Here is a 27,466-nt window from a genome sequence, read left to right as displayed (position 1 = left end):
ACTGTTGAGAAGTGACCCCTTACCCTCTACTGTTGAGAAGTGACCCCTTACCCTCTACTGTTGAGAAGTGACCCCTTACCCTCTCCTGTTGAGAAGTGACCCCTTACCCTCTACTGTTGAGAAGTGACCCCTTAACCTCTACTGTTGAGAAGTGACCCCTTAACCTCTACTGTTGAGAAGTGACCCCTTACCCTCTCCTGTTGAGAAGTGACGCCTTAACCTCTACTGTTGAGAAGTGACCCCTTACCCTCTCCTGTTGAGAAGTGACGCCTTAACCTCTACTGTTGAGAAGTGACCCCTTAACCTCTACTGTTGAGAAGTGACCCCTTAACCTCTCCTGTTGAGAAGTGACCCCTTAACCTCTACTGTTGAGAAGTGACCCCTTACCCTCTCCTGTTGAGAAGTGACGCCTTACCCTCTCCTGTTGAGAAGTGACCCCTTAACCTCTACTGTTGAGAAGTGATCCCTTACCCTCTACTGTTGAGAAGTGACCCCTTAACCTCTACTGTTGAGAAGTGACCCCTTACCCTCTACTGTTGAGAAGTGACCCCTTAACCTCTACTGTTGAGAAGTGACCCCTTAACCTCTACTGTTGAGAAGTGACCCCTTAACCTCTACTGTTGAGAAGTGACCCCTTCACCTCTACTGTTGAGAAGTGACCCCTTCACCTCTACTGTTGAGAAGTGACCCCTTCACCTCTCCTGTTGAGAAGTGATCCCTTAACCTCTACTGTTGAGAAGGGATGCCTTACCCTCTCCTGTTGAGAAGTGACCCCTTACCCTCTCCTGTTGAGAAGTGACCCCTTAACCTCTACTGTTGAGAAGTGACCCCTTAACCTCTCCTGTTGAGAAGTGATCCCTTACCCTCTACTGTTGAGAAGTGACCCCTTAACCTCTCCTGTTGAGAAGTGATCCCTTACCCTCTACTGTTGAGAAGTGACCCCTTAACCTCTCCTGTTGAGAAGTGATCCCTTACCCTCTACTGTTGAGAAGTGACCCCTTAACCTCTACTGTTGAGAAGTGATCCCTTACCCTCTACTGTTGAGAAGTGACCCCTTAACCTCTCCTGTTGAGAAGTGATCCCTTACCCTCTCCTGTTGAGAAGTGACGCCTTACCCTCTACTGTTGAGAAGTGCAAGGGATGGCGAGGTTTGGGATTGGGTCAGAGATGTGGGATTGGGTCAGAGATGTGGGATTGGGTCAGAGATGTGGGATTGGGTCAGAGATGTGGGATTGGGTCAGAGATGTGGGATTGGGTCAGAGATGTGGGATTGGGTCAGAGATGTGGGATTGGGTCAGAGATGTGGGATTGGGTCAGAGATGTGGGATTGGGTCAGAGATGTGGGATTGGGTCAGAGATGTGGGATTGGGTCAGAGATGTGGGATTGGGTCAGAGATGTGGGATTGGGTCAGAGATGTGGGATTGGGTCGGAGATGTGGGATTGGGTCGGAGATGTGGGATTGGGTCGGAGATGTGGGATTGGGTCGGAGATGTGGGATTGGGTCGGAGATGTGGGATTGGGTCAGAGATGTGGGATTGGGTCGGAGATGTGGGATTGGGTCAGAGATGTGGGATTGGGTCAGAGATGTGGGATTGGGTCAGAGATGTGGGATTGGGTCAGAGATGTGGGATTGGGTCAGAGATGTGGGATTGGGTCAGAGATGTGGGATTGGGTCAGAGATGTAGGATTGGGTCAGAGATGTGGGATTGGGTCAGAGATGTGGGATTGGGTCAGAGATGTGGGATTGAGTCAGAGATGTGGGATTGGGTCAGAGATGTAGGATTGGGTCAGAGATGTAGGATTGGGTCAGAGATGTGGGATTGGGTCAGAGATGTAGGATTGGGTCAGAGATGTGGGATTGGGTCAGAGATGTAGGATTGGGTCAGAGATGTGGGATTGGGTCAGAGATGTGGGATTGGGTCAGAGATGTGGGATTGGGTCAGAGATGTAGGATTGGGTCAGAGATGTGGGATTGGGTCAGAGATGTGGGATTGGGTCAGATATGTGGGATTGAGTCAGAGATGTGGGATTGGGTCAGATATGTGGGATTGAATGATGGTGCCCTCATTCAATAGTTTTTCAACCCAAGTGAAGAGGTGATTTGATGGTGTGTGTATTTGTGTATTTGTGTGTGTCCGTGTGTGAGTGCGTATGTGTGTGTCCGTGTGTGAGTGCGTATGTGTGTGTCCGTGTGTGAGTGCGTATGTGTGTGTCCGTGTGTGAGTGCGTATGTGTGTGTCCGTGTGTGAGTGCGTATGTGTGTGTCCGTGTGTGAGTGCGTATGTGTGTGTCCGTGTGTGAGTGCGTTTGTGTGTGTCCGTGTGTGAGTGCGTATGTGTGTGTCCGTGTGTGAGTGCGTATGTGTGTGTCCGTGTGTGAGTGCGTATGTGTGTGTCCGTGTGTGAGTGCGTATGTGTGTGTCCGTGTGTGAGTGTGTATGTGTGTGTCCGTGTGTGAGTGCGTATGTGTGTGTCCGTGTGTGAGTGCGTATGTGTGTGTCCGTGTGTGAGTGCGTATGTGTGTGATGCGTGTACGTGTATGCATGTGTGTGCGTGACCAATCTGGCATTATGATTCCACATTACGATTACTCGTCTTTGTCTATCAATCACTGATCATCATATCGTACCACTAATAGCCCTTAGTGACCTTATACAGACATAAACCTTTGTGTTTGACTCTGAATATATCCTCTTTATTCCCGGTGTTGTTCTGTAATCCACATCTAAGCTTTTTACCCGTTGTTGATTTAGATGGGTCACAGAGAATGAGAAAAGATGGGGCATTCTCCATCTAAGCTGTTGGACCTTTCATTCTGGTCCTACTATAGAGGTTCCCTAATGGAAGCTTAGTGGCAGTTAGGCCCCCTGTTTTACAGCACCACGTTAGCCAGTGAGATCTCAAGCCTGTGTGCCACGCCATCAGAGAACAGATGGCATTGGCCTTGTTTTCAGCGGTGTTCGCCCAGGCAGGTCTAAGCTGCAGGAGACAGAAGGAAGCTTAAACAGCTACGTCTCATAACCTAGGTCAACAGTCTAGAGTATCGGAGGTGCGCAACACACACTGCTGTAAATTAAGGGGAAAATCAGCCACACTTTGCCCAAGAATCAATGTCTTGTAAGGAGGAATGCAATCATTGAGACAGTCACAGAGAGTGAATCAGCACACATGAACGCTTGCACGCACACACGCGCACACAATCAGCTCCCCACCGATAAGGCAGGAATCAAGCAAGTTTTAAGTGTCGTTTGTAGTACATTCAATTACTTTGCTGATGACTCTTGCCAAGTGGAAATCTTTAAATACTAATGCTGTGTTAATCTGGTGCAAAGGGAAGAAGCAGAAAAAAACCAATGGAACACCACGATCAATCGCTACGGGGAAGGACGTCTTTATTCACATTTTCTTCACTGTTTCTTCAACGGACAAGTTGTCATGAAATGAATTAGTGAAATTTCAAGGTTGACATTGGCAAGAGATCAAGCTTGTAATTAAGTTGAACTGAAATGACATTGGAAGGAGTTCCGTCAAAGCTTGTAGAATTATCTGGTCTTCTTCTCTTGTGACATGTTCAAAGAATGTTGAATGTATCTGTAGGCTAATAGTAATAATTGAACCTGTGTTGTGTTCGAGACCACCGAGACTGGAGCAAATCGAGTCTGAGTCAAAACCTAAGGGGGGTTAGGGTTAGGCACCGAGTCCGAGACCGAGTCAAGACCAAGACCTGAGGGGGGCAGAGACCGAGTCAAGACCAAGACCTGAGGGGGGCAGAGACCGAGACCAAGACCTGGGGGGCCGAGACCGAGTCAAGACCAAGACCAAGACCTGGGGGGCCGAGACCGAGTCAAGACCAAGACCTGAGGGGGGTCGAGACCGAGTCAAGACCAAGACCTGAGGGGGGCAGAGACCGAGTCAAGACCAAGACCTGAGGGGGGCAGAGACCGAGTCAAGACCAAGACCTGAGGGGGGCAGAGACCGAGTCAAGACCAAGACCTGAGGGGGGCAGAGACCGAGTCAAGACCAAGACCTGAGGGGGGCAGAGACCGAGTCAAGACCAAGACCTGAGGGGGGCAGAGACCAAGACCTGAGGGGGGCAGAGACCGAGTCAAGACCAAGACCTGAGGGGGGCCGAGACCGAGACCAAGACCAAGACCTGAGGGGGGCCGAGACCGAGTCAAGACCAAGACCTGGGGGGTGGGGGGGGCGAGACCGAGTCAAGACCAAGACCTGAGGGGGGCAGAGACCGGGTCAAGACCAAGACCTGAGGGGGGCAGAGACCGAGTCAAGACCAAGACCTGAGGGGGGCCGAGACCGAGTCAAGACCAAGACCTGAGGGGGGCAGAGACCGAGTCAAGACCAAGACCTGAGGGGGGCCGAGACCGAGTCAAGACCAAGACCTGGGGGGGGCAGAGACCGAGTCAAGACCAAAACCGGGAGGGGAACAAGTGGTCCGAGACCGAGTCAAGACCGAGACCAGAAAAATGTGAGTCCAATTCAATACCGTGATTGTCATTTTGTCAAATCGCTACCAAAATAAGATGTCCAGTATTTCTGTGTTCATATTTCAGAAGAACATATGGATTTTTTAAACATTCAGAATGGTAAAAAATGCAAGCTGAGGGCAATAGAGCCACTGAACCAAACACAGTGGGGAACAATGAGGGCCTTCTACGCCTTCAGAAAAGGGCTAAGGATTTATAAAATAATAATAATAATAATTGTAATGATATTTTTTTCCCCCATCATGTTCTGATTTAATCTCTTCAGTTTTTGTTGGAAAGGAAAAGGTTAACACTGAAGAGAAAAAAATATCCAATCAGGATTTTTCTTTGGTGGTCTCTGGGAGATAAATCTAGCTAGCTAAGTCAGCCATTAACTAGGCCATCAGAAGCTAGATAGAAGGCATCTGCCATTCAACTGTATTAAGGCAACATTTTGGAGTGGCAGTGGAATCAACCAATCACATTTTGACTTGTAATGAGTGGGACCATTTTTACAAAAAAGGTATGGAAACTTCTGCCTTCTCAAAGACGAATAGGTCACTGCACAATAGTGAGCAGTAGTTTTTCCATAGTTTAGCTAGCTATCTTTTGTTGAAGGCTAGTTTGCAGTGGCTGCAGCAGGTGTTATTGAAGAGGATGTTGTTGCTAATTTGTTAGCTTTTCAACTTTCTACAAGAAGTTAACCTTTTACTGCAGTGGGCTAAATCAGGGTAACAGAGTGATTATTGGTAGTCTTAAACAAATCTACTTTGAAACACCTCACACACATAGTTATGGGCTTTAAAAAAAAGAAGACACTTGTACCATGTCAGATATAGAGTTGAAATGTATTACATTTTGAGTTTTACACAATATTACACTTTATATGCATCACAGAAAACTGCATTTGTCAGTTAAATTATTATTATTATTTTTATTAATTATGAAATTATGAAAAATATTTATAACATTCCACCCATGAGGCCAAAGAGGGCGCTTTTTGTCATTGACTGCAGGAAAAGGGTTGTTTCAAATGATCATCATCTAGTGAGTGGAACTGTGTTTTTATTGGAGTCTGCTTCCTGTTGTTAGCCATCTCCTGGAAAATAACTGGTGTGTTATACATTGCTGCATTTAACTTTAGGTCACCGGTTACTTTGTGTGATAAATGGGAAATATTTTTTCCAAAGGGACGTAATAGTTTTGATTGGGAAATGCTTCGCCTAACGGTTGTGTTTTTCTATTCTTATGATTGGGACCTACTGGCTTATGCACTGGTGTAGTGGTGTAATGGTCCTTTAACGCCATGCTGTCTGTGACTGCTGTCCTTTCCATCGGCCCTATGCAGTGGTGTAGTGGTCCTTTAACACCATGCTGTCTGTGACTGCTGTCCTTTCCATCGGCCCTATGCAGTGGTGTAGTGGTCCTTTAACACCATGCTGTCTGTGACTGCTGTCTTTCCATCGGCCCTATGCAGTGGTGTAGTGGTGCTTTAACACCATGCTGTGTGTGACTGCTGTCTTTATATCGGCCCTATGCAGTGGTGTAGTGGTGCTTTAACACCATGCTGTCTGTGACTGCTGTCCTTTCCATCGGCCCTATGCAGTGGTGTAGTGGTGCTTTAACACCATGCTGTGTGTGACTGCTGTCTTTATATCGGCCCTATGCAGTGGTGTAGTGGTCCTTTAACACCATGCTGTGTGTGACTGCTGTCTTTATATCGGCCCTATGCAGTGGTGTAGTGGTCCTTTAACACCATGCTGTCTGTGACTGCTGTCCTTTCCATCGGCCCTATGCAGTGGTGCCTGGTGAAGTGGGTATACACTAATTTTGCAAAGAATTTCCCAAACGACCCGCCCAGCGAAGGAAAGGCACCCTGGGTTTTCTTATGTTTTTATTTAATTAGTTTTCCACCTGGGGGGTGGGGGCTATACCCCTGATGCAAACAGCACATGATGACAGAATTGCACATCACAAATAGCCTACTTATCAAGAGTTCGGACAAAACTTTTTCAATACCTGCTTTGCGTACACATTGTTGCCTTTATTACCTACCCTACCGGCTTTATATATGTGGTATATACAAATACTTGCTTGATATATGTTTTCCAGTTTCTTGAAATACTTTGCAAATGTACTTATTTCTATATGAAAACTGAAGTGGTCTATTAATTCCTTTTCAGTGCTTACATTTTCATACTGGTCCTCCGTCTGTGGGAATCAAACCCACAACCCTAGCATCTCAAGCCCCATGCTCTACCAACTGAGCCACATCATCACATCTTATCATCACAAACCACCTGATGTCTCAATGTACTCAATTACTGTATTGGTCATTGTTTTCCTTCATGGTGAAGGAAAGTCTACAGGTACAAACCTAGATGACCCGCCTATGTATAATGCAGTAATGTACATTAAGTGGTTTGTAAGGTTGGTAAATTAATACTGCACAAAAAGTGGTTGTTTTCCATGTTATTTGATCAAGAAAAATATTAAATTTGATGTGGATGTTTTGTGTCTTTGCCCATAACTTTGCACCTTTAAAATTGTATATCTGCATTAATGTTTTTTCTTTTTTACCCCCTTTTTCGTGATATCCAAATTGGTAGTTACAGTCTTGTCCCATTGCTGCAACTCCCGTACGGACTCGGGAGAGGCAAATGCATCCTCTGAAACATGACCCTGCCTAGCCGCACTGCTTCTTGACACACAGTGTGTCAGAGGAAGCACAGTACAGTCGTGTCCAAAAGTTTTGAGAATGACACAAATATTAATTTTCACAAAGTCTGCTGCCTCAGTTTGTATGATGGCAATTTGCATATACTCCAGAATGTTATGAAGAGTGATCAGATGAATGGCAATTAATTGCAAAGTCCCTCCCTGCCATGCAAATGAACTGAATCCCCCAAAAACATTTCCACTGCATTTCAGCCCTGCCACAAAAGGACCAGCTGACATCATGTCAGTGATTCTCTCGTTAACACAGGTGTGAGTGTTGACGAGGACAAGGCTGGAGATCACTCTGTCATGCTGATTGAGTTTGAATAACAAACTGGAAGCTTCAAAAGGAGGGTGGTTCTTGGAATCATTGTTCTTCCTCTGTCAATCATGGTTACCTGCAAGGAAACACGTGCCGTCATCAGTGCTTTGCACAAAAAGGGCTTCACAGGCAAGGATATTGCTGCCAGTAAGATTGCACCTAAATCAACCATTTATCGGATCATCAAGAACTTCAAGGAGAGCGGTTCAATTGTTGTGAAGAAGGCTTCAGGGCTCCCAAGAAAGTCCAGCAAGTGCCAGGACCGTCTCCTAAAGTTGATTCAGCTGCGGGATCGGGGCACCACCAGTACAAAGCTTGCTCAGGAATGGCAGCAGGCAGGTGTGAGTGCATCTGCACGCACAGTGAGGCGAAGACTTTTGGAGGATGGCCTGGTGTCAAGAAGGGCAGCAAAGAAGATACTTCTCTCCAGGAAAAACATCAGGGACAGACTGATATTCTGCAAAAGGTACAGGTATTGGACTGCTGAGGACTGTGGTAAAGCCATTTTCTCTGATGAATCCCCTTTCCAGTTGTTTGGGGCATCCGGAAAAAAGCTTGTCTGGAGAAGACAAGGTGAGCGCTACCATCAGTCCTGTGTCATGCCAACAGTAAAGCATCCTGAGGCCATTCATGTGTGGGGTTGCTTCTCAGCCAAGGGAGTGGGCTCACTCACAATTTTGCCTAAGAACACAGCCATGAATAAAGAATGGTACCAACACATCCTCCGAGAGCAACTTCTCCCAACCATCCAGGAACAGTTGGTGACGAACAATGCCTTTTCCAGCATGATGGAGCACCTTGCCATAAGGCAAAAGTGATAACTTAGTGGCTTGGGGAAGAAAACATCAATATTTTGGGTCCATGGCCAGGAAACTCCCCAGACCTTAATCCCATTGAGAACTTGTGGTCAATCCTCAAGAGGCGGGTGGACAAACAAAAACCCACAAATTCTGACAAACTCCAAGCATTGATTATGCAGGAATGGGCTGCCATCAGTCAGGATGTGGCCCAGAAGTTAATTGACAGCATGCCAGGGCGGATTGCAGAGGTTTAAAAAAAAAAAAAGGGTCAGCACTGCAAATATTGACACTTCATGAACTTCATGTAATTGTCAATAAAAGCCTTTGACACGTATGAAATGCTTGTAGTTATACTTCAGTATTCCATAGTAACATCTGACAAAAATATCTAAAGACACTGAAGCAGCAAACTTTGCGAAAATTTATATTTGTGTCTTTCTCAAAACTTTTGGCCACGACTGTACAACTGGTGACAGAAGTCAGCATGCATGTGCCCGGCCTGCCACAAGGAGTCGCTACAGCGCGATGGGACAAGGACATCCCAGCCGGCCAAACCCTGGGCCAATTGTGCGCCGCCTCATGGATCTCCCGGGTGGTGTCCAGCTGCGACACAGCCTGGGATCAAACCCGGGTCTGTAGTGACACTCGGACACTTAGACCGCAGTGCCACTCGGAAGGCCATAACTGCCTTCATTTTGCTGGACACCAGGAAGAGTACGGGGATCCATAATAAATAAAAATACTTTTTGATGTAAATGTTTGAGGACAGGGTTATGTTCTTTCTGGATTCCATTAGAATGACAATTGCAGAGAAAGAGACAGGTCTACAACTCTTACAATTCCAACTAATGAATCATGCTAGATAATGTTCTTAATTTGACCTCTAAAGTGGAGATGCTTAAAAATGTTTTTTTTTTTGACCGCTCTACAGACGTCTATATAGGTCTGTTAATAATAGTAAAGGCCCAGTGCACAAAAATCATATTTTTTTATTCATATTGTTTTTTACATTCTGATTTTTCAGCACCCTCTGCACCCCTACCTCCCGCGGCTATGTTCCTCGACTGATTTATATGCATTTATGTGCCAGACCACGCCCATGTAATTACTCGATTTATTGCCTACCTCATGCCTTTTGCACACATTGTATATAGATTCTCTTTTTTCTACCATGTTATTGACTTGTTTATTGTTTACTCCATGTGTAACTCTGTGTTGTTGTCTGTTCACACTGCTATGCTTTATCTTGGCCAGGTCGCAGTTGCAAATGAGAACTTGTTCTCAACTAGCCTACCTGGTTAAATAAAGGTGGAAAAAAAAAAAAAAAAAAATGTGAATGTTTATTGCTCAATAGCGGCCATATTTTTTTAGGTATTGTCTGAAAAATATTGGGTTAAGAGACCTTTGTCCATAGATGCCACATATCAAGTTTTGTGCAGATTGGTCATTCGTTGCCAGAAGAGTAGCGTTTTAAGTGTTTTTCACAAAATTCTAAATGGCCTAAAATCTGTAATGGCAGACCTTATGGGTCCCTGAGACAAATGTGTTCCTTGTGAAGAGAGGGAACTAAGTACCGAATTTCATGACTTTAAGTCAAAAGGGTGAGGGGTGTGACTTTTCAAAGTTTTCATTTTCAATCTCTTGTTATAGCGCCACCATCTGGCCAATCAGTGTAATTTTGTAAATCCCGGATCTCTATGGCAAGACGTATCATATGGCAAGACGTATAATACACCCACCTTTCACTAACATATGAACGAATAAATGGAGACAGATTCACAGTCCCTTCCCCGACTTCATCATGTGGGACAATAATTATCTGAACGATTGTAGTCTACAGCGCCACAGAAACCTTTGGCTCCTACTGCAACCATAGAGTCAAAGACTGTGATAGAGTATTCCGGCCAGAATGAAGAGTGCCTCCTAAATCTATATCCGGTTGGAAATACAAAAACTTCCGGTGAACTTCCTGGTTTTGTTTGCATAGTGGCTAACTTTGCTAGCTATGTCATTTCCAACTATTTAAAACGCTCTTTGTATGTCCGTGAGTCAAACTGTGTTGGAAACGTTAAAACGCACTCTCTCGTCGACAAGACCTGCAATGGCTTGCTCTTAGTCATGCAAGTAACGTTAGTTGAAATGTAGTAACTGTTAGCTAACGGCTAACTTGACAGCTAAAATAGCTAGGATAGGAATAGGATGTGCTGTTAGGAAGTTAGCCAGCCAACACTGATTATGTTTCTGCTTATTCGTCTGTTATGCTTCTACTTGTTTTAAATAACTTCTGCGCTATGGACACCGAGGGAATAGAGATCCGTATAAAGACTCCCGTCGGGGATATGGACTCATCCGTGGACTGCCCATCACTTTTGAGCTTCAGTGACTTGTTGGTGAGCGCTAACTTAATTAGCTAGCTACAGTTGCAAAGTTTACAGTTAGCTAGGCTAAGGACCTAGCTAGTTAGCAACTGTTTTGCTTTACCGTTCATATCTTTCTAAATCTATTTTGCAGGTCGCTATAAGGGATGTCATGCCCGAAACCACAATCACTGCGTTTGAATGTAAGTTACCTCATGAAAAGATTGACATTCTGAGATTTCATCAGCCTGGGTTCCTGTTGTGGGGACAGTTTTTCATTACACCAACCAAATGTGAAAGTCTGTTTGGCAGACTTCTACCCAACTATGTTTAGTTACAACTGAAAAGCTCAGTCTACTTCTACTACTCAGTTGCTACTTATCTTGCCTTTTTGGCTGGTATTGTCCTTAATACCCAATAAGACTGATTGTCTTCAGGAACCACTTTTGGAAGTTTTTGCACACCAAAAGGATCATGTAGGCTATGTTCCTGGGTGCAAGTTGCCTCTAGACACTGATCGTGGGGCAGTAGCATTTTTCCACACTAATGGTCGTAGTTAGGATGGGGAAGCTGATCCAAGATCGGTACTAGGGGGAAACTTAGTCCGGACCAAGTTTGTGAAGCCATTACCAGGACCATTAGGCCTGCTTCCATTAAAGGCACAATATTTAAACTCTAGTCCTCACGTGTCTGATTTTCTTATCCTGTAACTTTAGGATGAATGTATTGCTTTGTTGGATGTTATACATTGGCTTTCACAGTTACAAAGCAGTCATCTATTTAAAGGCAGAATACTCTGCGCAGGTGTAGAGCTGTGGTTGAGGGTAACACTCCCGGTACAAGTCACATATACAATTCCCCACTGGAGACCAGGGGTCAATCCCTGCATCCACCTTTCCTATTGTGTCCCCCACCTGCCAAAAGCCCGCTCTGATTTCCATACTGTCTCTCTAAAGTGTCAAAATACCCTCCAAAAATATATATATTTGAATACACATCACTGGACCTTGAGTGCTTAAGTTAATCGCTGCATTGCTTTGATGGAATCATATTCTTAACAATTTGCTGTATTGATTTTGTTAAAATTAAACAATCTCTATTTAAACTATCATGATGATACCACAGCTCAGTAACTACAGCTGTTAATGATAACACAGATCAGCAACTACAGCTGTTAATGATAACAGCTCAGTAACTACAGCTGTTAATGATGACACAGCTCAGTAACTACAGCTGTTAATGATAACAGCTAAGTAACTACAGCTGTTAATGATGACACAGCTCAGTAACTACAGCTGTTAATGATAACACAGATGTTAATGATAACAGCTCAGTAACTACAGCTGTTAATGATAACACAGATGTTAATGATAACAGCTCAGTAACTACAGCTGTTAATGATAACACAGATGTTAATGATAACAGCTCAGTAACTACAGCTGTTAATGATAACAGCTCAGTAACTACAGCTGTTAATGATAACAGCTCAGTAACTACAGCTGTTAATGATAACAGCTCAGTAACTACAGCTGTTAATGATAACAGCTCAGTAACTACAGCTGTTAATGATAACACAGATGTTAATGATAACAGCTCAGTAACTACAGATGTTAATGATAACAGCTCAGTAACTACAGCTGTTAATGATGACACAGATCAGTAACTACAGCTGTTAATGATAACACAGATCAGTAACTACAGCTGTTAATGATGACACAGATCAGTAACTACAGCTGTTAATGATGACACAGATCAGTAACTACAGCTGTTAATGATGACACAGATCAGTAACTACAGATGTTAATGATAACAGCTCAGTAACTACAGCTGTTAATGATGACACAGATCAGTAACTACAGCTGTTAATGATAACACAGCTCAGTAACTACAGCTGTTAATGATAACACAGCTCAGTAACTACAGCTGTTAATGATAACACAGCTCAGTATCTACAGCTGTTAATGACAACACAGCTCAGTAACTACAGCTGTTAATGATAACACAGCCCAGTAACTACAGCTGTTAATGATAACACAGATCAGTAACTACAGCTGTTAATGATGACACAGCTCAGTAACTACAGCTGTTAATGATAAGACAGCCCAGTAACTACAGCTGTTAATGATAACACAGATCAGTAACTACAGCTGTTAATGATGACACAGCTCAGTAACTACAGCTGTTAATGATAACAGCTCAGTAACAACAGCTGTTAATGATAACACAGCTCAGTAACTACAGCTGTTAATGATGACACAGCCCAGTAACTACAGCTGTTAATGATAACACAGCCCAGTAACTACAGCTGTTAATGATAACACAGATCAGTAACTACAGCTGTTAATGATGACACAGCTCAGTAACTACAGCTGTTAATGATAAGACAGCCCAGTAACTACAGCTGTTAATGATAACACAGATCAGTAACTACAGCTGTTAATGATGACACAGCTCAGTAACTACAGCTGTTAATGATAACAGCTCAGTAACAACAGCTGTTAATGATAACACAGCTCAGTAACTACAGCTGTTAATGATGACACAGCCCAGTAACTACAGCTGTTAATGATAACAGCTCAGTAACTACAGCTGTTAATGATAACACAGCTCAGTAACTACAGCTGTTAATGATGACACAGATCAGTAACTACAGCTGTTAATGATGACACAGATCAGTAACTACAGCTGTTAATGATGACACAGCCCAGTAACTACAGCTGTTAATGATAACACAGCTCAGTAACTACAGCTGTTAATGATGACACAGCTCAGTAACTACAGCTGTTAATGATAACAGCTCAGTAACTACAGCTGTTAATGATAACAGCCCAGTAACTACAGCTGTTAATGATAACACAGCTCAGTAACTACAGCTGTTAATGATAACACAGCTCAGTAACTACAGCTGTTAATGATGACACAGCTGTTAATGATAACAGATCAGTAACTACAGCTGTTAATGATACCACAGCTCAGTAACTACAGCTGTTAATGATAACACAGATCAGTAACTACAGCTGTTAATGATGACACAGCTGTTAATGATAACAGCTCAGTAACTACAGCTGTTAATGATAACACAGATCAGTAACTACAGCTGTTAATGATGACACAGCTGTTAATGATAACAGATCAGTAACTACAGCTGTTAATGATACCACAGCTCAGTAACTACAGCTGTTAATGATAACAGCTCAGTAACTACAGCTGTTAATGATAACAGCTCAGTAACTACAGCTGTTAATGATAACACAGCTCAGTAACTACAGCTGTTAATGATAACAGCTCAGTAACTACAGCTGTTAATGATAACACAGATGTTAATGATAACAGCTCAGTAACTACAGCTGTTAATGATGACAGCTCAGTAACTACAGCTGTTAATGATAACAGCTCAGTAACTACAGCTGTTAATGATAACACAGCTCAGTAACTACAGCTGTTAATGATGACAGCTCAGTAACTACAGCTGTTAATGATAACACAGCTCAGTAACTACAGCTGTTAATGATAACAGCTCAGTAACTACAGCTGTTAATGATAACAGCTCAGTAACTACAGCTGTTAATGATAACAGCCCAGTAACTACAGCTGTTAATGATAACACAGCTCAGTAACTACAGCTGTTAATGATAACACAGCTCAGTAACTACAGCTGTTAATGATAACAGCTCAGTAACTACAGCTGTTAATGATAACAGCCCAGTAACTACAGCTGTTAATTATAACACAGCTCAGTAACTACAGCTGTTAATCTGTGTTTCAGATGAGGATGAGGTGGGCGATAGAATCACTGTTAGGAGTGATGAAGAACTCAAAGCCATGCTGTCATATGTGAGTATTGTTCTCTTCAACATGACACTTTGTTGGACTCCCAAACCCCCAGTTTACCTGACTAGACTCCCAAACCCCCAGTTTACCTGACTAGACTCCCATACCCCCAGTTTACCTGACTAGACTCCCAAACCCCCAGTTTACCTGACTAGTCTCCCAAACCCCCAGTATACCTGACTAGACTCCCAAACCCCCAGTTTACCTGACTAGACTCCCAAACCCCCAGTTTACCTGACTAGACTCCCATAACCCCAGTTTACCTGACTAGACTCCCATACCCCCAGTTTACCTGACTAGACTCCCATAACCCCAGTTTACCTGACTAGACACCCAAACCCCCAGTTTACCTGACTAGACTCCTATAACCACAGTTTACCTGACTAGACTCCCAAACCCCCAGTTTACCTGACTAGACTCCTATAACCACAGTTTACCTGACTAGACTCCCAAACCCCCAGTTTACCTGACTAGACTCCTATAACCACAGTTTACCTGACTAGACTCCCAAACCCCCAGTTTACCTGACTAGACTCCCAAATCCCCAGTTTACCTGACTAGACTCCCAAACCCCCAGTTTACCTGACTAGACTCCCAAACCCCCAGTTTACCTGACTAGACTCCCAAACCCCCAGTTTACCTGACTAGACTCCCAAACCCCCAGTTTACCTGACTAGACTCCCAAACCCCCAGTTTACCTGACTAGACTCCCATACCCCCGGTTTACCTGACTAGACTCCCAAACCCCCGGTTTACCTGACTGCACTGCCATAACAACGGTTTACCTGACTGCACTGCCATAACAACGGTTTACCTGACTGCACTGCCATAACAACGGTTTACCTGACTGCACTGCCATAACAACGGTTTACCTGACTGCACTGCCATAACAACGGTTTACCTGACTAAGGGAATGTTTAGTCTTGGTGTGGGTTTTCCTTGTGCCAAGTGTTATAATCAAGATGGACAAATCATTGAAGTGTTTTCTCCTGCATTTTCGTTTTTGGTCCAGTACACAAGTAACGTTCGCAAGTAACGTTCGCAAGTAACGTTCGCAAGTAACGTTCGCAAGTAACATTCGCAAGTAACATTCGCAAGTAACGTTCACAAGTAAGGTTCGCAAGTAACGTTCACAAGTAAGGTTCGCAAGTAACGTTCACAAGTAACACAGTAATTGTTTATGGCACATCAATATTTATAACAAAAGTTGGTGGAACCGTTTACATTTTAGGGATGAACCTTGTGGACGTTGCAGAGGTGAGCTGAGTTCTTCTGGTATTTACAGAGGTCCCAACTTGTAATTACGTTTCCTTTCACATCCTTTAAAAAAAAAAATACAAATTAACAGTAACAAATGCAAATGAAACCCCCAAAAAGCTATTTTCTGGCGTGGGTCTTTTTGATTGAGATGACAGCCTTTGTGTTGAATGATTGTTGCTATGGCCAAAGATTGAAAATAACACTGCATTTGGAAAATAAATTATCTCCTGTTGAAGAATTCTTAAAAATGGAATAAAGTAAATATAATTACTGACCCCGGTATACCATTGAGGCAGCAATTATAACCTTCTTTTTCACTCCGCTATTGAGTGTTTTTTTGTTGAAGGGGGGGAAAGCTATTAAAAATCTATTACAACAGATCTTTTCACCCAGGGCCACAGTGTGCTCATTGCTAAGCAGACTGGTAAAGATGACAAGTAACTCTACATATTTCTGTCTCCTACAACAAAGCACTGTATGTGGGCGATTCCACGTCAACGGGAGCAGAACATAGTTTTTCTATCTCGGATTGTTCCAGCAATTCTCACATAGACACTTCATTGGGAGGAAGGATGTCTGATGTGTTTTGTTTTTTACATTTGTGCCACGTTTGACCCTTTTTAAACCTTTACAATCCTCCTGTAAGACCTTATTATCCATGAACCATACATGTTATACTCATAGTCTGCTTTAACATATGGAGTATATCTACATTCTTATGCACATTTTTCACATTCATTTATTCAACAGGAAAAAAAAATATTTTTCGGCAAAATCAAAAAGGGCACTTTTGAGATAAAATGTAAAAAAAAAATAATAAATGAATGTGGACATTTTTATTTCAGAATTGGGACATATGTTAGAGCATACTATATGGAGTATAATGCCACCAACATGTACGGTGCATACATCGTAAGGTCTTACAGGAAGCATGCATAGGTCTATACAATGGCCACGTTCATCATGATTTTCTTTTTAAATACAACATGTAAAAAACATGTCAAACATCCTTCCTCCCAATGAAGTTCCGATGTGAGAATTTCCAGAACATTACAAAAATATTTTCCACTCCCGCTAACGTGGAATCGCCCGTGTCTGATGTGCCAATCGATGTCGTCATGGTAACATGTGACCTTTTTTGGCAAGTGCCCCCAACTTTCAGTCCTCTGCATTGGACCGGGTTTAGGCAAAAGAGTGACAGCAATATAAAAAAATAAAATAAAGATATGTTATTGACTTCACCAAGGTTACGAAAGGAATTAGACATGTCATCACGTTTTATTTCAGCCTTTCAGCTCAAAGGGAGAGAGAAGGGAGACTTTGTATACCCGTTTAAAATGCCTCATGGACGTATGTACCCTATAGGTCTAAGCCTTCATGTTGATGAAGTAACAGTACACTCAAATCTGTTATGTAGAGAAACCTATCTGTTGTATAGAGGCTATACTTGTGTTTGGAGCACATCTCTCCTGTTTTTTTGTCTTGTTGATTTACTTTTCAAGTCCCCCCCACCCGCTTCCCCCTCCCCCGCGTGATGTTACCGTCTTCCTTCATAGTTACTGTTCACATCACGGACATTAAGAGTAATGACTTGTAATGGGCTTCTTCACGAGGTACACTGAAAAGCTAAATGAACTATCCATTTTTATTATTTATTATTCAGTACTTAAAGTTTCGCCTCATTAAAAAGCAGGCCCCCCTGGGCGGAGAATATTTGTCAAAATCTACTCTTCATCTGGGGATGTCTTTTACCCCCCATCAGCTTACAACGATGGCGCTGTAGCCACAGGCTGAGTCTCCTCTGTGTCAGAGCCTTTATTACTCCTTCGTCTTGGATGCTTTGTTGTCATTGGGTATCATTGGGTATCCCAGGGTTTGCTGGTGCTAGTGTGAAGCTGATTGAACGGGCAGAGTGGCCTAGACAGCTGTAGTGGTGTCGAGCTGTAGGGAGAGGGGGGACGGGAAACATATTGACCTTGCCTTGATTGATTTACAAGTCCCTCACGCTCAGGGGATACTTTTTGACTATTTTCCCCCCACAATCAAATCAAATCAAATTAAGTTGTATTGGTCAAATGCGCCGAATACAACAGGTGTAGACTTTTTACAGTGAAATGCTTACTCATGAGACCATTCTCAACAGTGCAGTTAAAAAGGAAGACAAATAAAGGAAGCAAAATAAAAACAATAACAAGGCTATATACAGGGAGTACCAGTACTGAGTCAATGTGTAGGAGTACCAGTACTGAGTCAATGTGCAGGAGTACCAGTACTGAGTCAATGTGCAGGAGTACCAGTACTGAGTCAATGTGCAGGGGTACCAGTACTGAGTCAATGTGCAGGGGTACCAGTACTGAGTCAATGTGCAGGGGTACCAGTACTGAGTCAATGTGCAGGGGTACCAGTACTGAGTCAATGTGCAGGGGTACCAGTACTGAGTCAATGTGCAGGGGTACCAGTACTGAGTCAATGTGCAGGGGTACCAGTACTGAGTCAATGTGCAGGGGTACCAGTACTGAGTCAATGTGCAGGGGTACCAGTACTGAGTCAATGTGCAGGGGTACCAGTACTGAGTCAATGTGCAGGGGTACCAGTACTGAGTCAATGTGCAGGGGTACCAGTACTGAGTCAATGTGCAGGGGTACCAGTACTGAGTCAATGTGCAGGGGTACCAGTACTGAGTCAATGTGCAGGGGTACCAGTACTGAGTCAATGTGCAGGGGTACCAGTACTGAGTCAATGTGCAGGGGTACCAGTACTGAGTCAATGTGCAGGGGTACCAGTACTGAGTCAATGTGCAGGGGTACCAGTACTGAGTCAATGTGCAGGGGTACCAGTACTGAGTCAATGTGCAGGGGTACCAGTACTGAGTCAATGTGCAGGGGTACCAGTACTGAGTCAATGTGCAGGGGTACCAGTACTGAGTCAATGTGCAGGGGTACCAGTACTGAGTCAATGTGCAGGGGTACCAGTACTGAGTCAATGTGCAGGGGTACCAGGTAGTTGAGGTAATAATAAACAGACTAGCAGCAGCAGCTGTGTGTGTGTGTGTGTGTGTGTGTGTAGTATGTATGTGTTGGTAGAGTCTGGTGAGTGTGTGTGTGTAGTATGCATGTATGTATGTGTGTGTGTAGTATGTATGTGTTGGTAGAGTCTGGTGAGTGTGTGTGTGTAGTATGTAGTATGTATGTGTTGGTAGAGTCTGGTGAGTGTGTATGTGTGTGTGTTGGTAGAGTCTGGTGAGTGTGCATAGAGCCGGTACAAGGTAGTTCGTGTTTGAGGAAGAAGTTGAGCAGAAATATTGATGTGGCAGGGTGAGCTATTTGTGTGGACCGTTTGGGCACTTAAACCTCGCCAAGTGTACACTTGGTTTAAGATGGACGCTAGCAGAGGCGGGAAGTTAATGGAGTTGCCAACATCTTGGCATAGTTCTGTTATAATCTCCACCCGGCACAGCCAGAAGAGGACTGGCCACCCCTCATAGCCTGGTTCCTCTCTAGGTTTCTTCCTAGGTTTTGGCCTTTCTAGGGAGTTTTTCCTAGCCACTGTGCTTCTACACCTGCATTGCTTGCTGTTTGGGGTTTTAGGCTGGGTTTCTGTACAGCACTTCGAGATATTAGCTGATGTACGAAGGGCTTTATAAAATAAACTTGATTGATTGATTGAGCTGTATTGGAGACGTTTGACCGTGACTGATTCAGTCATTATGGATCGTGTGAATTCACCATAAGTCTGGCAGTCGACTTTGAGCTCTACAATGACACTAGCACACAGACTGCAAAGAGGAGGCTCACCACTGAGGGAAGTGAATGAGATATATCATGAAGAAATCAAGTGGTTTTGCTTCTTTTGTCACGTTATGTGATACATTTACTCTTGAGATGCAGTGAATCTTTGTGAAATGTGATGAATTGGTGTTTTCGCCCTTTAACACAAGTGGCTTTCCATAGTTCTCTATCATAGTGTCTCTTCATCAGTGAAAGAGCTAATTTCATCTGAGCAGGAACATAATCACACAGAGTAGCTGTATCGCCTGGTTGGTGTGTGTTATTGGCTGAATCCCACCTGCTCCAGATCTATGTGTCCCATCTCCAAACTGACTGAAATATTTCCATACGATACAACATTCCCCAACGCCACCGACACAAAAACACATTGCTTCGTCCACATATTTTCGGATGCTGCACAACAAATCTCCAATCTCTCGGTGAAGGAATTCGGGCCCCCTATAATAGCTTTCTGCTCCTCTCGGGACGAGCGTGTCTGGCGAAAAGCTGCTGATTGCCAGGGAAAATTGTAATACAGGTATATAATATACGCGAGGCAGGCTTCCCGGGCGTCTTATGCAAGGGTTATGCATTTCAGCAATCCATTTTGTATTCATATTCAAAGCATATGGGCTTCTTTGGTTCGCTGCTGTGGCCGTTTGGCCTCCGTAGAGACCCAGGTGCATTCTGCCTGGCTGTCGTTAATTCCAGATGACTGGATAGCCATTGTGCAAAATTAATATGAATTAAGAGAGGCCAATGTATTAGGTGCGTAAGGGGGGGAAATTCATTAGGTACCTATCCTCAACACTGTTTCAGAGTAGGAGTGATGAACTACCATTTAATCCATTTAATTTCATATAATTGTCATTTAAAAGGCCAAACAAATCATGTAAAACACTTTAACAGGGCTGTGACGGTCATGGAACTCTACATGACTGTAATTGGTCTCGTAGCAAAAAAACACACATTTTCTCCTTTCCTCAGCTCCTGACTGTGTGCTGCCATAGATATATCATTAATAGAACAGGCATCAAGTCAATGATGGCATAATGGGTGGCCAGGTGGCCATTGCGAGGAGCAAAGCAGGAAGTGTGCCCATCAATATGTGCTGTGATTTGTTGATTCAACTTAACTGAAATAATACCTTCTATTGTATGAGCCACATCAGTTAACATCATTTAAATTAATTTTCTACATTACCATGGCAATTATTGCGTCATAATACCAGCCATCGCCAGTGTACTCATGAGTTTACCAGTCAAATTGCCAGAGTTAAGTTCCAAGCCCGTTCTATTCATTGTATTTCTATGTGTGCTGCTGCTGCTGCAGGGAGGGGAGTGTTGTCTAGGCAACCCAAGACTTGTTCGCTACAAAACCAAGGAGCATCAAAAACAATGTTCCATCACATTGTTAAAAGTCCATGTTACCGCAGGATCGGACTCAACCGCACCAAAGTCCGGCCGTCCCGTCTTCAGTCAGCTGTTCTTTAAATGGTTATGATGGTCTTCACCCATAACCGTCGGTTACACATTTATACGGTAATTGTGCCAGCCCTACCCTTGAATTTGATATGCACCTATGGATTAATTATCATCATGTCAATCTTAAACCATCTTCTGTGTATGACTCTCTAAGGACTTTTATTTTGAAAGGCAGACAAAAAAAAAAAAAAAAGAGCATCCTTTGGCATGCGAGTCCTGTGAGACAAGCCAGTCTTCCAGGCAACTCTAATCATTGCTCGGCACCTCGAATGGCTCGGAGCCGCCGTTGTGAAAGTTAAAGACTGACCCGTGTCAACTCGTCTACCACGTGACCTCATTCCCCTCCTCCTCCTATCATATGCCCCCGGAGGTAGCAGCCCTAATTGCATCCCGTGCTCTCCTGTTCCCCCTCCTTGTCTGCTAATGATGATGAGCTTCCTGCAGCCTGGGCCTGCGCTCTCTCCCCTCACTCTCTTCTCTCTCCCCTCTCTCTCCCCTCTCTCTCTCTCCTGTCCCCCTAGGCTGAGCGATGGTATTTGTGATCCGACGCTGTTTAGTTATTGGCCAACAAAGGGGAATGTCTTTTAATACACCTTTTAAAAGATTAGGTGGTAATTGTTGCGGTCTTAATCAATAGGGTAGCCGAGTGGAAAATTAAAGGTGTGTGTGAAAGTGTGTGTGAGAGAGAGAGAGAGCATGTTGCTGTGTTAGTCCCATTGTTCCTGTTCAGCCTAGTGACAACACCGGAGGGCAAGTGGAGGGATGGGACCTGAGGAGAGGCTGACAGTGATAAATAGGCCTTTTAATAACAGCTGTGCCTCTTGGGGAGCCGTTCAGATCCATTCTGATTCCAAGTTGGCCCTGCCCATCTACATTTAAATATCTAGAGTGATATGCACATCTATACTAGATAGGAAATGTATAAACATCAGTGTTTGTTAGGTTTTTATATACACTGACTGACGCATGGAAAAACTGAGCCTTAATCTGTCACACACATTTCTAGCCACCCCCTGCAAGTATCCATCTGCGTCTGTGCTTATGGGCCTGATTGTCGGGGACAAGGCCTCTATGTTCATTTACAAAGGTCTCAAACCTCCAAAGAAGTGGGCGGGGTTAAACACACACTCACACATTTCTTAACAGATGGTTTAGTTAACTGAAACATGAATTGCAATGTTGCTTTGGCAGGAGTCTCCAAGGCTTGTGTGTGTGTGTGTGTGTGTGTGTGTGTGTGTGTGTGTGTGTGTGTGTGTGTGTGTGTGTGTGTGTGTGTGTGTGTGTGTGTGTGTGTGTGTGTGTGTGTGTGTGTGTGTGTGTGTGTGTGTGTGTGTGTGTGTGTGTGTGTGTGTGTGTGTGTGTGTGTGTGTGTGTGTGTGTGTGAGAAAGAGAAAGAGAAAGAGAGAGAGACCGGGTCTAACTGACTGTAGGCTGAGCTGATGACCTGGAGAGGAGGAGGTTGAGGCTACAGCCGTTCCTCAACTAGCCCACAGGACACTAGTCTCTACCTGCAGCAGCTTTCAACACAGCATGTGTTTGTTGTGGACTAAGCTATACTCACCACCATGCTGTTGATAAAACATTTGGTTCAAAAGGATTGACGCTCTCTATCCTCCTCTTCCTCACTGATGATTATTGGGTGTCTCTTCCTCTCCTCAGTACTGCAATAATGTGAAGGAGCAGCGGATGAATGGCCTACTGCCTGAGCCTCTCCAGATATTTCCTCGAGGTATGTAGTGTGTGTGTGTGTGTTCTGAGCACTACAAACTTAGTTTTCTAAGCTCTGTGACGAGATCACAGTTCATTGATGGGGAGGGATGTTGGCTGTGTAGAGAGACTGGGTGTTGGGGCGAGAGAGAGACTGGGTGCTGGGGTGACAGAGAGACTGGGTGCTGGGGTGACAGAGAGACTGGGTGCTGGGGTGACAGAGAGACTGGGTGCTGGGGTGACAGAGAGACTGGGTGCTGGGGTGACAGAGAGACTGGGTGCTGGGGCGAGAGAGAGACTGGGTGCCGGGGCGAGAGAGAGACTGGGTGCCGGGGCGAGAGAGAGACTGGGTGCTGGGGAGAGAGAGGTGCTGGGGAGAGAGAGAGACTGGGTGCTGGGGCGAGAGAGGTGCTGGGGCAAGAGAGAGACTGGGTGCTGGGGCGAGAGAGGTGCTGGGGAGAGAGAGAGAGACTGGGTGCTGGGGTTAGAGAGAGAGAGACTGGGTGCTGGGGTTAGAGAGAGAGAGACTGGGTGCTGGGGAGAGAGAGAGACTGGGTGCTGGGGCGACAGAGAGGCTGGGGAGAGAGAGAGACTGGGTGCTGGGGAGAGAGAGAGACTGGGTGCTTGGGAAAGAGAGAGAGACTGGGTGCTTGGGAAAGAGAGAGAGACTGGGTGCTGGGGAAAGAGAGAGAGACTGGGTGCTGGGGAAAGAGAGAGAGACTGGGTGCTGGGGAAAGAGAGAGAGACTGGGTGCTGGGGAAAGAGAGAGAGACTGGGTGCTGGGGAAAGAGAGAGAGGTGCTGGGGAAAGAGAGAGAGGTGCTGGGGAAAGAGAGAGAGGTGCTGGGGAAAGAGAGAGAGACTGGGTGCTGGGGAAGAAAGAGAGAGAGACTGGGTGCTGGGGAAAGAGAGAGAGAGAGACTGGGGGCGAGAGAGGGAGAGAGAGACTGGGGGCGAGAGAGAGAGAGGGAGAGAGAGACTGGGGGCGAGAGAGAGACTGGGGCGAGAGAGAGAGAGAGACTGGGTGCTGGGGAGAGAGTGGTGGGTTCTGGGTAGAGGACTAGAGAACTGTGGGTGCTGGGGAGAGAGTGGTGGGTTCTGGGTAGAGGACTAGAGAACTTTGGGTGCTGGGGAGAGAGTGGTGGGTTCTGGGTAGAGGACTAGAGAACTTTGGGTGCTGGGGAGAGAGTGGTGGGTTCTGGGTAGAGGACTAGAGAACTGTGGGTGCCCATGAGTGGAAAGAATCAACACAGCCACTGCAAAGCAATCAATCAAAGTTGACAGAGCCTTTAACATGGACTTTAATGGTTTTGTGTTGAGGACAATGTGCAGTGTGGCTTCCTCTCCCTCTAAAACTCACTAAAGCTCTAATTCATTTGATGTTCCATGTGTGTTTCACCATTGAAACAGTTAGTTGTTCCTTGCCCGTCACTGTGGGCTTGTTCACACTTGATAAGAGTTAGGATATTACACAATGCTCTATTGTCCTCAAACTCAACTCTGGACCTCAACACCAGTTCCACTGCATGTTTTCATTGTCCCCTCTAATCAGGGACTGATTTAGACCTGGGACACCAGGTGGGTGTGTAGTTAATGATCAGATAGGACAGTAAAGCCAGCAGGCTCCGGACCTCATAGGGTCAGAGTTGAATACCCCTGCTCTACTGAATACTTGGAGTATGTTTATGTACAGTGTATAAACCTGTTTGTGTTGGAAAAGACTGTTTGAACATACTTCCCCACAGCCCATGTATTTATACAGTACAAGTGTTGCTTCACGTCACCATCTAGCCGCGTATGTGTAACTGAAACGGAGCATAACTACAAATGTCTGCCACTAGTCCTCCACACCTCCAGCCAAGCAGCAACCCATTTATAAACGGAGCCTGAAAAAAACCCCATATTTTCCTAATTCCCCTCTCTCTCCCGGTCTCCAGAGCCACATCTCAATCATTTTTCTGCACAGCTAATTTCAGATTCACCCTCATTTCGCCTTTTTAAACGATTCCTTTTCAGCACCATTTGTAAATGGCCCTGTGATGTGTTCTAAAATTTAGTCAATTACTGTTTCAGCCGGCAAGACTCCAGGGATCCGGAACATACATGGCCTGAAGGTACCCATCTCAATAATTGTTTCAGGAGAAAAGTTGGGGCGAAATGGATTGGTAACGCTGTGTTCCACTTATTGAAATGTCAATTGAAGTCAAGGTTCTCTTTCTCACACACACGCACACACACACACACACACACACACCCCCCTCCCCTCTCTCTCTCCGCTTTGTATTTATATATGTAGATGTCTGGCTGTATTCCTTTCTTTCTTTTCTCCATCTCTCTCTCTCTCTCTCCTCTCTCATTCTCTCCTCTTTAACATTCTCTCTGTCTCTCTCCTTAACATTCTCTCTCTCTCTCTCTCTCTCTCTCTCTCTCTCTCTCTCTCTCTCTCTCTCATTCTCTCCTCTTTAACATTCTCTCTCTCTCTCTCTCTCTCTCTCTCTCTCTCTCTCTCTCTCTCATTCTCTCCTTAACATTCTCTCTGTCTCTGTCTCTGTCTCTGTCTCTGTCTCTCTCTCTCTCTCTCCTTCCTCAGCTCCCAGTACTCATTTGGTTACTCTGTGATGGGCGGCTAAGAGCAGGGTATTATATTCTAAGCTGCCCCCAAAGCATCATGGTCCCCTCAATTTTCACACATCTGATTGGATGTTGAAGATGAGCAGGGTTAGACCAAGTCAAGTCAAGTAGTACCACGGAGGAAAGGCTTTTACACCCGACCATGAAATGGTCATTACCCAGAACCCCCATTCAGAAACACCCCAGACACTCCATCCCCGTGTTCTGCTCATATGTTAGCTATTGAAACCTTTCTGCTAATTACAATGTCTTAAGTGGGTTAACCAAGCTGACAACCCTTTCTCTAGGTCATTCTTAAATCCATGCTCCATTCTAATAAGACTACACTGCGTTCTGTTGTAATCGTAGTGCTGGGCTTCCCTTGAAATGCTGATATCGCCATACCTTTCTTTAACACATACGTCAAGTGTTCCTGTTGACAACGTTTTGAAGAGGAATCTCTTTTAAGGTCAAATGTGTGTTTCTCCCTCGATGATGTTGAAACCCTGTGATGATGTTTCATCTCAAATGAATTGGCTTGAGAAAATGAGGTGGAACAAGAGACTGTACATTTAAATCAGGTCTTCTCTGGGCACTAATTAAAGGGAGAATCCCTGCCTTAGTGGACCAAACACGGTGACCTGTGGACCTCAATTAAACAAGTTATTTTTAGAACGACCACCCCGTCTTCCCTCTTGTTTCTCTTTTGTTCAACCTGGGTTGAATCCGGGTGTGCTGGGTCTTCAGTGTAAAAACCCTACCATACCCATGCAGAGCAGGACAGAATTACATGTCCTAGAGAGATGGTACTTTTCCCCCTAATGTGAGTTTTTCAATACGTTTTTTCATCGATGCTCCTCCCATAGTCGTCATTATGTTCATTTCTGTACCACCACTACACACGCTGCCACCCTCTTTCTTACTCTCTTCTATATCTCTCTCTCTCTCCTCTATCTCTCTCTCCCTGTCTCCCTCGTTCTCTCTCCTCTATCTCTCTCTCCTCTATCTCTCTCTCTCCTCTATCTCTCTCTCTCCTCTATCTCTCTCTCTCCTCTATCTCTCTCTCCCCGTCTCCCTCGTTCTCTCTCCTCTATCTCTCTCTCCCTGTCTCCCTCGTTCTCTCTCCTCTATCTCTCTCTCCCTGTCTCCCTCGTTCTCTCTCCTCTATCTCTCTCTCCCTGTCTCCCTCGTTCTCTCTCCTCTATCTCTCTCTCTCCCCGTCTCCCTCGTTCTCTCTCTCCTCTATCTCTCTCTCTCCCCGTCTCCCTCGTTCTCTCTCTCCCCGTCTCCCTCGTTCTCTCTCTCCTCTATCTCTCTCTCTCCCCGTCTCCCTCGTTCTCTCTCTCCCCGTCTCCCTCGTTCTCTCTCTCCCCGTCTCCCTCGTTCTCTCTCTCCCCGTCTCCCTCGTTCTCTCTCTCCCCGTCTCCCTCGTTCTCTCTCTCCCCGTCTCCCTCGTTCTCTCTCTCCCCGTCTCCCTCGTTCTCTCTCTCCCCGTCTCCCTCGTTCTCTCTCTCCCCGTCTCCCTCGTTCTCTCTCTCCCCGTCTCCCTCGTCTCTCTCTCCCCGTCTCCCTCGTTCTCTCTCTCCCCGTCTCCCTCGTTTCTCTCTCTCTCTCTCCTCTTCTCTCCCTCGTCCCTTCTCTCTCCCCGTCTCCTCGTTCTCTCTCCCCGTCTCCCTCTCTCTCTCTCTCCCCGTCTCCCTCGTTCTCTCTCTCCCCGTCTCCCTCGTTCTCTCTCCTCTCTCTCTCTTCTCCCCGTCTCCCTCGTTCTCTCTCCTCTCTCTCTCTCTTCCTCTTTATCTCTCTCTCTCCCCGTCTCCCTCGTTCTCTCTCCCCGTCTCCCTCGTTCTCTCTCCTCTCTCTCCCCGTCTCCCTCGTTCTCTCTCTCTCTCCTCTCCCTCGTTCTCTCTCCTCTCTCTCCCTCGTTCTCTCTCTCTCTCTCCTCTCTCTCTCTCTCCCCGTTCTCTCTCCTCTCTCCTCTCTCTCTCCCCGTTCTCTCTCTCTCTCTCTCTCCCTCGTTCTCTCTCCTCTCTCTCCTTTCTCTCTCTCTCCCCGTCTCCCTCGTTCTCTCTCCTCTCTCTCTCTCTTCCTCTTTATCTCTCTCTCTCTCCCCGTCTCCCTCGTTCTCTCTCC

General features: G+C 45.1%; 1 protein-coding gene across 1 annotated transcript; it reads left to right on the top strand.

Annotated features, from left to right (window-relative positions):
- The first annotated feature begins 10,262 nt into the window (after positions 1 to 10,262).
- Positions 10,263 to 25,165, top strand: LOC129844826 (dual specificity mitogen-activated protein kinase kinase 5-like). The gene is made up of 5 exons (XM_055912974.1): positions 10,263 to 10,711; positions 10,833 to 10,881; positions 14,445 to 14,512; positions 22,680 to 22,749; positions 24,800 to 25,165. The coding sequence occupies exons 1-5, from the start codon at positions 10,580 to 10,582 to the stop codon at positions 24,913 to 24,915; spliced, it is 435 nt and encodes a 144-aa protein (XP_055768949.1). The 5' UTR covers positions 10,263 to 10,579; the 3' UTR covers positions 24,916 to 25,165.
- The last annotated feature ends 2,301 nt before the right edge of the window (positions 25,166 to 27,466 follow it).

This window comes from Salvelinus fontinalis, unplaced genomic scaffold (genome assembly GCF_029448725.1).
Source record: "Salvelinus fontinalis isolate EN_2023a unplaced genomic scaffold, ASM2944872v1 scaffold_0233, whole genome shotgun sequence".
NCBI lineage: Eukaryota > Metazoa > Chordata > Actinopteri > Salmoniformes > Salmonidae > Salvelinus > Salvelinus fontinalis.
The sequence above is the reverse complement of the archived record's forward strand: the minus strand, read 5'-3'. Positions and strand labels throughout refer to the sequence as shown.

What these genes read in the sequence shown, in the direction of transcription:
- LOC129844826 (XM_055912974.1), top strand. Translation starts at nt 10,580, where the DNA reads ATGCTTCTACTTGTTTTAAATAACTTCTGCGCTATGGACACCGAGGGA. An exon ending in TGAGCTTCAGTGACTTGTTG is followed by an intron (nt 10,712 to 10,832) that starts GTGAGCGCTAAC and finishes TCTATTTTGCAG; the next exon opens with GTCGCTATAAGGGATGTCAT. An exon ending in TCAAAGCCATGCTGTCATAT is followed by an intron (nt 14,513 to 22,679) that starts GTGAGTATTGTT and finishes TCCTCTCCTCAG; the next exon opens with TACTGCAATAATGTGAAGGA.